Raw genomic sequence first — 10137 nt, forward strand, 5'->3', positions numbered from 1 at the left:
GCCTTTTTTCCTCAATTTTAGATCTTATCTCTGATGGAAGGTAAATTCTATCTTGTTTAGGATTTAAAACAGGAGTATTAACCCAAGCTGCAACTTGGATCAAATTTGTCACATATGCGGCAGCTTTATCGATGTCATTTGTGTTCTGAAGTGGAACTTTAAGGTTAATATTATTGTTGAGATAATCTCGGAAGGACAGCCAGTCAGTCTTGTAGTTATGCAGATTATCTCTATTTTCGCTCCTTGATAGAACAGTATTGCTCACCTCCAAGATCAAAGGGGAATGATCCGACGATCCGTCTAGACTTGATTCGATTTTAATATAAAGGTGGGATACATTTTTAGTTACAAAAAAGTCCAAGAGATCAGGCCTTTTGTTGGGGTCAGATGGCCAGTACGTTGGTTCGCCTGTCGAAAGGGTAAGTAAGTGATTTATATCGACACTACTTTTTAGTTCTCTTCCACGTGGGAGAGTGTAGCGCGAGCCCCAGAAGGTGTTTTTCGCATTCCAGTCTCCACCAGCAATGAAGCGATTGCCCAGTGTTTTAAAATATTCCGAAAACATAGCTTCGTCGATTTTGTGACGAGGTGGGCAGTAGATGGCTGAAAGCGTAATAAAAAACGAAAATTTTAACTCATTTTCTTAATTCAATAAATCTAGTTGTATATTTTCGTTAACGATTTTTCTCCGTAAATGTAGTCCAATTTTCATAATTTCTAGAAATATTGCTTAAGTTAAAAGGTACTAGCGTCTAAATATCCATATTTTTAACCCCCTACCCAGAAAGATGGGTCCTATAAGTTTGACGTGTGTATCTGTCTGTGGCATCGTAGCTCTTAAACTAATGAACCGATTTAATTTTTATTTTGATTTTAAATTAATTTAGTTTATTTTGTTTGAAAGGTGGCTTGATCGAGAGTGTTCTTAGCTATAATTCAAAAAAATCGGTTCAGCCGTTTGAATGTTATCAGCTCTTTTCTAGTTACTGTAACCTTCACTTGTCGGGGGTGTTATGAATTTTTAATTTACACTTGTAGATCTAAGAACTTTTCTACATTAAGGTGTACTGAATCGAATGAAAGCAAAATTGTCTAATTTTGTAAATATTGGGGGGGGGGGGGGGGGGGTGTGTGACTCTTACTTGCTAGAAGGTCTGCTTGCAGCCAAGTGCTAAAGGAAATACGGATTCTCCGGAAGAGCATTCCACGGTATAGTAGTTCGTATTCTGAAACGGTTTTTCGCAGTTCTCTGGTAGAATGGTGAAGTAGAAAAAAGGTTGTGAAGTACCTGAGCACACTAGTCCTAGCAATAGAATTCATAGCTGCAAATGTAATCTTTAGGTATAATTTTATCTTTTTATTCATACATTTTTTTGGATGTTCGCAGAGAATTAGCAGACTGGGCGCTGGCAGTGACACATCTAGGAGCATGCTGCGTTTACATTGTGGTAGTTGCTGAATCGTTTAAGCAAGTAAGTTACTCATAAAAAAACTGGCCAAGTGCAACTTCGTTCCTGGGGATATAGGTTTTTGGAAATCCCGTGGGAATACAGTAGTTTTAGCGTGAAAAAGTAACAAATATCCATACAGCCATCCATCCATACATACAAACTTTCGCGTTAATAATATTAGTAGGATAAATTTAACGCTTGTCATACACGATCAAGTTTACGAGTCAAGTTCCCAGTGGTCTCGAAGCGGAGGTTCAGTAAACTTGACGGTGTATGGCTATCAGTTGAGTGGACGCTGTTCAAGTCCGTTGCAACTTGATCATAGGTATATGGCCAGTGTAATATAGCAATTATTTCTTAATAATACACATCAAAAATGCGGAACCAGCTGGGATTCAAACCTGCATCATCTGGGTTCGCGCCCGACGCTCCGAACGCTAAGCCACGGTTTCGTTTACTACCAGTGACGAAAGTGATATTATGTATGTTCACTCAGTACTGAAGCGACTATTAATGCCATCTAGTAGCGAAACTTTGCAGCTATCAAAACTACTTCTAAAGGCCCATATTGCAGCTCTTTGCAGCTTTAACGACAAATGACATATCGCTTTTTTACTATATTTTTGTAATTTTTGTTATACTTACTTATTTTTTTTCAGGTATCAGATGAATACGGAGGTCCCAAGTGGTCTGTGACAGTGTTCTGCGCTCTGACCCTAGTGGTATTAATACCGTTGACACAAATCACAAAACTGAAGTATTTAGTGCCGTTTTCCGCTTTAGCCAACTTCGTATGGCTGACGTCTATATGCATATCCATATACTACTGCTTGAGAGACCCACCGCCTGTATCTTCGAGGAGCTACGCTACTAGTATATCTGGATTACCTAATTTTATAAGGTTAGTGTCACTTATACTACTACTCCGTCCGTCCGTCCGTCCGTCTGTCTGTCGGTAGACTTTGATCTTACTATTGACAAGACAGGATGCAAGTTATTTTTGCACCGAATTCGTCTAATTCAGTTTAAAAGCGAGCCAAACAAACAGACTATAGCCCAGTTTACATTATAAAGCGAACAACCTTCGAAACCAGATCAATTCAAAAGAATGGAACTTCTATGCAAAATTTCAGCTTTCGAGATCCAGGACTAGAACAGGTAGGTATTTTCTTCTTACTGTATGAATGTATTTGAAGACTGAGCAATCAGCCCTAAATTGTGTAACTCTAAAACTTACGTAAAGACTTTAAGGTATGCAAAGGTATTCAAGTTGCTATAAAAACAGCTCAACAAGAAAAATATTGCTCTAAATGAGCGATGGTGTCGATGACATGGTTACATCAGATACAAATTATATTTTCAGTCAGGCATGGAGACTTTCGCTTTGCCATTCGATATTTAAATGGTGCAATTCATATTGTGCAATGACATGTTTGACATACATAATAAATTAACCTTAAACATATTTTATCCTAAGGAACTATACCTTTTTAAATCTTTATTGATGCACGTAACAAAATATTCGTGCCCACTACTTTCCTTTTATATAACTTTAACCGGAATTAATGTATACCTAAGAACACTCTCGATCAAGCCACCTTTCAAACAAAAAAAACTAAATTAAAATCGGTTCATTAGTTTAGGAGCTACAATGCCACAGACTGATACACAGATACACACGTCAAACTTATAACTATCCTCTTTTTGGGTCGGGGTTAAAAATGAATCGCTGAAATGAATGTACGCGCATAACTTCCGAACGGCTGCACCAAATCACATCACATCACACTTCACACTAATATTATAAAGGCGAAACTTTGTATGTGTGTGTGTGTGTGTGTGTGTGTGTGTGTGTGTGTGTGTGTGTGTGTGTGTGTGTGTGTGTGTGTGTGTGTGTGTGTGTGTGTGTGTCTGTGTGTGTCTGTGTGTGTCTGTGTGTGTGTGTGTTTGTTACTCCTTCACGCAAAAACTACTGGACGGATTGAACTGAAATTTAGAATGGAAATAGATTATACTCTGGATTAGCACATAGGCTACTTTTATCCCGGAAAATCAAAGAGTTCCCACGGGATTTTTAAAAACTACATCCACGCGAACGAAGTCGCGGGCATCAGCTAGTTGTATAATGAAGCCAAATTGTAACATTCAATATGTTTTACGCCCGGAGGCAGTAGCGTCTAGCGCAAATTAATTAAGTAGGTACTTCTACACAATAACATACTACAGTTCTTTCGTCTCTGTTCCCTCCCTTTGTTCTATCTAAATATTGAGTTTAAACTTGCTAGCCTTTTCTCCTTTGTCTTGCTTTTCCTACCGTTCACGTTTTATTTAATTTGTGGTCTCTCAGTGATTTTTATTGCATTCATGGTTACTTAAAAAAGTTAATAAAATTGGTATCTATTAGTTGCATGTTTCTTTCTTTTCCATTATTATGAAAACGTCAAGAATGTCAGTTGTGGTGTTTAGTATAAATCATCGATGTATATGGATTAGCCTTTCCCATACAATTCCGTCCGCAAAAATACGCTTGAATCTTACGTCATCATCATTGACAAAGTCAAGAGACTTTTGCAAATTCTCTTGACTTTTTGAGCGCGTTTTTTATCTTCGAAGGGCCCATCCATATACATCGATGGTAAAAATAAAGTATTGAATTTAGAGTAAAGCATCGCAATACCTATTTGAAAAATCACTTTTTTTATTGTTCAGCATATTCCCAAAGGAATCGTTTGTTTTTTTTTCCTATAAAGAAAAGTCTTCAGTAGTTCCCAAAACCTTTATTTTATAACAAAATGAATATTTGTCCGTCTAGCGTTCGCGTAACGTTCATCAGATTGAGCTTAAACTTTTTACAGTTGTTGTCGGCACTTGCGTAAAACATTCTGATATGCTAGCACTACCAATCTATGGTGGCCCGTAAGGCACACCGGGGAATAGCTTGTATCTTATAACTCTTTAATCAACCATTATTTTAATTTCAGCACAAGTCTGTTCGCCATGGAAGGCATTGGAGTTGTCATGCCCATAGAGAATGAAATGACGAAACCTCATCACTTCCTGGGCTGTCCCGGAGTGCTTAACATTGCCATGAGTGCCGTGGTGGCATTGTATGCATTCGTCGGATTCTGCGGATACTTGAGTTTCGGAGAAAACGTTAGAGGGAGTTTGACATTGAACTTGCCTCAAGATGAAATGTGAGTACATGATCATCATCATCATTATCAACCAACTACCAGTTCACTGCTGAGAATAGTTCTCCATTCAGATTAAACTTAGTAAGAATGATTTGGCATGGCTTTCATTTTGAGAGGAGAAATCTCTTGCATCTCTTCTCAGAATGAGAAGCGTTAAGCCATAGCCCACCACGCTGGCTAATTGCGGATTAGTATACAGGTTTCCTCACGATGTTTTCCTTCACCACTAAAGCAAGTGATATTTAATCGCTTTTAAAACGCTCATCTATAGTTCAAAGTATCTTGTTTGGGCTTGTAAGCTGTCCTGACTAGTTACCTGAAAAGTGATCACCATTATTACTTAATATTAAGAAAATAGTGACCCTATAATCTGGTAATAATTAAATGTTGACGAAAAGCCTCTCTCTAGAATTGAAAGTTCTCTTTTCAAGAAGTGCGCACCTATTAGAAACGAGGAAGCGCATCGATTCATACGAGTTTGCATCCCTAGTCCTGGATGTAAATTTTTACAATGTCTTGCGAACTAGTAGTGCGATATATGAAAATCGCAAGAGGGATTATGGAATTGGACCAAATAGATCCTTAGCACACTCCCTAAAGTATAATATACTGTAGAATAACAACATGTAGGCAATTTTGCGACAGTAAAACATGAGTCCCCTTAATTTTTTAGTTTAGCGCAAGTGGCAAAGATAATGGTGGCTTGTGTGATGGTGCTCTCGTACGCGCTGATTTTCTACGTGCCCGTGGACGTGGTGTGGCGTCGTGTGCGTGACCGCATCCCCGCCAGGGGACATCGCTGGGCGATGGCGGGACTAAGATTCTTTGGCACGCTTTTTACAGGTAACTCAATATAACAACTTTTATCACTATCCAACCCATCGCTATCCCACAAGACAATGATAGTATGAGTGATAGTGCTATCGTATGTGCTAATATTCTACGTGCACGTGGACGTGGTGTGGCGCCACGCGCGCAACCGCATGCCCGCCAGGGGACAGCTCAGGGATGGCGGGATTGAGGTTATTAGCACTCTTTTTACAGGTAACCTTATAAGTTTTATCATTATATTTTATGATTATATGAACCCATTATTACCCTGCAAGATAAAGGTAGGGTGTGTGAATGTACTATCGTACGTGCTAGTTATTATTCTACGTGCCCGTGGACGTGTTGTGGCCCAAGTGCGGATTGGCAAACTTAACACATCTTCGAGAACACCATGAAGAACTCTTAAGTATGCAGGTTTCCCCACGATGTTTTCATCGCTACTAAACTAATATTTAATTGCTTAAAACGCGTATAACTCCAAAAAGCTAGACGTGCGTTTCCAGGATCAAACCTCAGAATCTATATGAGTTCAAAAATTTCACCACAATTACCGCTAAATTTAAGTAGGTACGAAAAGGATGTAAGTTTTCATAATAAACATTTTTTTCCAAGACTAAACTAACCAATTTTCTTTTTCCAATCGTATTTACCAACCTACCTACCTACATTATTAGATTTAAAGTAGGTAACCGGTTTGGCCCTATCTAACAGAGATAATTTGTCTTTTCCAGTGGCCCTAGCCTGTGCGATTCCTAGGCTCGAACTATTCATGGAACTAGTGGGCGCTGTATGTCTGTCCATCATGGGGCTTTCGCTCCCTGCGATTGTCGAAACCGTCTTCCGCTGGGGCAAGGACCTCGGCCCTTGCTACTGGATTCTATGGAAAAACTGCATCATAGTGTTATTCTCCATGGTGGCTCTAGTATCAGGTGTTACCTTCTCTATCAAGACAATGGTCGATAGTTTGTGATTGTGATAATCGAGGCTGTGTGCGCCTTACCCTAGAAGGTGCAAAATTCCGATGGGAGTTTCCGCAATATATTATTTTTAAGGAGACAAACAAAAACCTGTACACCTATGGTAAAGTACTTTGACGATACAAAAGCACGTGTAAAAGTTTACTTGAATAAAAATATATTCTATTGTATAAAACCTATAATTAGCTAGAACTAATAAGTATTTCGAAAACTAGATGTATACAGTTTGATTAAGCGCTACTATAGGTACAGTAATAACATGCTACCAAAAGTGATATCAAAAAACATTTATAAAAATTGAATAAAGTGGGTCAAGTGCGAGTCGGATTGGCACGTGAAGGGTGCCGTACAATAATTTTTGCCGTACAATTAAATTATCGTGCAAAATGTCGAAAATACCCGAGTACGGAACCCTCGTTGCGCGAGTCTGACTCGCACTTGGCCAGTTTTTCTTTTTTTTCGTACGGCCGTTTCGACCGATCGGATTTTTTGGCGACCGCTCAGAATTATATCGGATCGGACGTTCACTTCTGACATTCGCTGAGTACGTAAGTGCGACACAAAAAAATTCGACACACAAAAATTTCTGATAAAATGCGGCCAGCCTATTAAGTGTAATTTACCGTGCAATTGTCATTATGTATTGAATTTTTTTATCATGACGTTAATATCTTACGTAGTGTACTAATTAAGCTAATAAATACACTATTATCTCATTTTGTTATCTGCTTTAACATGAGGCGGAATTACGGTCGAAATTCTAATCGGAATTTTGCATAATCTGTTGGGAGGGACGTTAAAATATTATTTAGAAAGTGTTCACGTTTTCACATTATCCGATCCGACTTCGTTTTGGTAGTGTTTCGTATTGGATATCGATCCTTCTTCTGATGTCGAATCGGGTAATGTAAAAATACATTATTTAATAAGTGCCTATATTATAAATTATAATTAAAAGACCTAAAAAATAAATTGCTTATAACTTTTGTTACAGTAATTTGCTTATTATTTTTACGTATCTACTTCCTTGTACTAACGAGTTAAAAGCTAAAGCATAAATAAGTAGGTAGGTAATATAATTAATTTTAAAGAAAAAAAAGAAAAAGAAGAAAGAAAAAGAAAGTAAGAAGAGAAAGAGAACTAAGTAGTATAATTAATTTTAAAGAAACAGTTTAATAGTTAATAGTCACTTTCCTAACATTCGTTAAGTGACTATTATTATTAATTAATAAACTACTAAAAATCCGCAATTAATTTGAGACTTGCCTTAAATTTAAAAATCTATTTAAAGTATGTAGCCCTGAAAAAAGCATGATACAATCGAAAATAATTAAGTACCGATTGTTCATTCGTCAAATAACTTTTATCTGAGGAAAAATTTAGAGGTCTTGACATTTTTTGTATATGAAATCTGTCAATTTTCAAGTTAAATAAGGTTAAATATAATAAAAAACACGAAAGCTAAAATTATTCAATTTATTTCTCTTGTTATTGTAACTAGCCTTAACTAGATTCAAATACTTAACTTCATTTAGCTTCAGGAAATACCTAAGGTTTATTTTTGAAGCCTAACGAATATCATTGTGAAAGTATTATTTTCATATCTAATTACATTCAGTGACTTTACAAATGTTATATTTCCAAGTCCAAATTAGGTTCCTATCCTACATGTTTTGCAACTCTATATTTTGCTTCTGTAACTTTTACTTTTAAACTAATTTAATGTTAGAAACATCGTTGGAACATATTATTATCCAAAGTTGTTAGTAAAATAATATCTAGAGTTAAAAATAGTAGGTTGTATATTTTTAAGCAAAATTATTAGGCAAACGTGGTAAATATATTATTGAGTATAGCTAGTATCTACTCAGATTAGTTTTGTTAGGTTTTGGTCTTCATCTTCATCGTAACACTCTTGGCAGAGCGGTCGTGGTCATCACGAAGCAACGTCTTTGAAGGCAGATGTTATACGCCTCACGAGCATTCGCCACTTCTCCCTGCTAGCCGACCGCCTGGTACACTCGTGCAAGGGACTGTCCACAGTAGACTTAATTTGGTCGGTCCATCGCATGGGCGACCTTCCTCGCCTCCTCCTTCGACGCTTGATGAAGTCACTCACGCCGGGAGACGTGTCCGAAGAATTTTAATACGCGACTCCGTACTAACGCTGAAAGACATTGTTTAGTGCCGAGTTCCTGGAGTAGAGAGACGTTGGTACGAAATTCTGTCCATGAGACTCCTAGCATTCTCCTCCAGTACCACATCTCCAATTTTCTTCTTCTTGCAATTTTTTCTTCTACTACAGCTCTAGTCGCAAAGTCCAGGTCTTCGCAGCGTATAAAAATATGGGGAAAGAAGTATTTGAACGAGCCGGATCTTCGCAACTTTGGTACATCATTTCAACCATCACCAGCCCACCACCAGTACGGGTCTTCTCTCGAATAAGAAGGGATTAGGCCACAGTCCACTACGCTGGCCAAGAGTGGCTTCACACACCTTTCGAAATGTTATGGAGAAGAGCCATGTAGGTTTCCTCATGATGTTTTCTTCAACGTCAATACAAGTGATTACTAATTGCTTAAAAATTAAAACGCACATTACTCTGAAAAGTTAGAGGCTGGAATCGAAGCCTGGACCCCGAATAAGAGACTGTTAGTTATTAGCGAAAATATTTTATTTTTCGCCGGGTTTTTATTTTTGTTGTAAGTATTTTTGTTTCTGGCATATTCGATGAACACTTAGGCTCAATTATTTTATTACAACAGTCCAAGACACTATTCCCCGGAAGACACGCGACCTTTTTAACTTTTTTTTTAAATAAAAATAGCGAGCAAACGAGGGTCCGCCCCTTGGATAACCTGATGACCCCTTGAATGACTTGATCTAGTTTGTTCGCTACACAGTTTTTAACCGACTTCAGAAAAAAGGAGGAGGTTCTCTATTCTACGCCAACGAGTCACAAATGAATAAAATGAAAGCCTAATATGAAGCGTAGAAGGTTCGTGCGGCTAATCGGCACCGGCTCTTGTGTATATGTTACGGGCAATTTGATAAGTCCGGGCACTATTAATAATGGCCGGTCTGTATTAATAATGCCCGACTCAATTGGGCAATGTGATTAAAACAGCATGATTAATCACTTTTCCCGGCCATTATGAATAAGGCCCACCCTATCTTGGGCAAAGTAATAAATTAGGTGAACTGTAGTGTTTTTGTTTGTTAAATGAAAGAACTTAACCTAACCTAAGCTTTTTTTTTATACGTGGGAAAATCCTCATAGATACCACCGTGCTCGGGGAGGCGAGGTGGTTATGTCGGACTCTTACCGACTAAAACCCCACGGCTTACCGTCTCAATCGTTGTTGCTGGGCATAGGGACACGAACGTATGCAACTGCGACCCAGCTAACGGCGCCCGCTAAGGCAGGCCCAGCTCTGGGACTAAAAGGGGCCCCAACACCGTTTAAGGTTCGCCGGAAACAAGGGCTTGCTCGCCTGCACCCGATTCTCTTGCAGCGCATGGAATGAGAGCTTTCGGCTTCCTCTCTCAGCCACTCCGCTGCCTTTTTCTGCGTCATTACTTCCTCGCTGAAGGAGACCATCGCTTGCCAGGCCCTCTCACTGTCCACCATGGATTTAGTCACGGCGGGCAAGGAGAGGTCCTGCTCCATAATATCCACCAGTA

At 38.6% G+C, this 10137-nt stretch overlaps 1 protein-coding gene across 2 annotated transcripts in view; it reads left to right on the plus strand.

Moving 5' to 3' along the window:
- The window catches only part of LOC123865884 (proton-coupled amino acid transporter-like protein pathetic), a 31875-nt gene extending 25330 nt beyond the window's left edge, over positions 1–6545 (plus strand). For both annotated transcript variants that reach the window (XM_045907085.1, XM_045907084.1), the window contains 5 exons: positions 1388–1472; positions 2111–2352; positions 4433–4645; positions 5319–5488; positions 6208–6545. In XM_045907085.1, the coding sequence (XP_045763041.1) occupies positions 1388–1472; positions 2111–2352; positions 4433–4645; positions 5319–5488; positions 6208–6446 (949 nt within the window). In that variant the 3' untranslated portion in view covers positions 6447–6545. The remainder of the gene's footprint in view (positions 1–1387; positions 1473–2110; positions 2353–4432; positions 4646–5318; positions 5489–6207) is intronic.
- Positions 6546–10137: the final 3592 nt, after the last annotated feature.

This window comes from Maniola jurtina, chromosome 6 (genome assembly GCF_905333055.1).
Source record: "Maniola jurtina chromosome 6, ilManJurt1.1, whole genome shotgun sequence".
Classification (NCBI taxonomy): Eukaryota; Metazoa; Arthropoda; class Insecta; order Lepidoptera; family Nymphalidae; genus Maniola; species Maniola jurtina.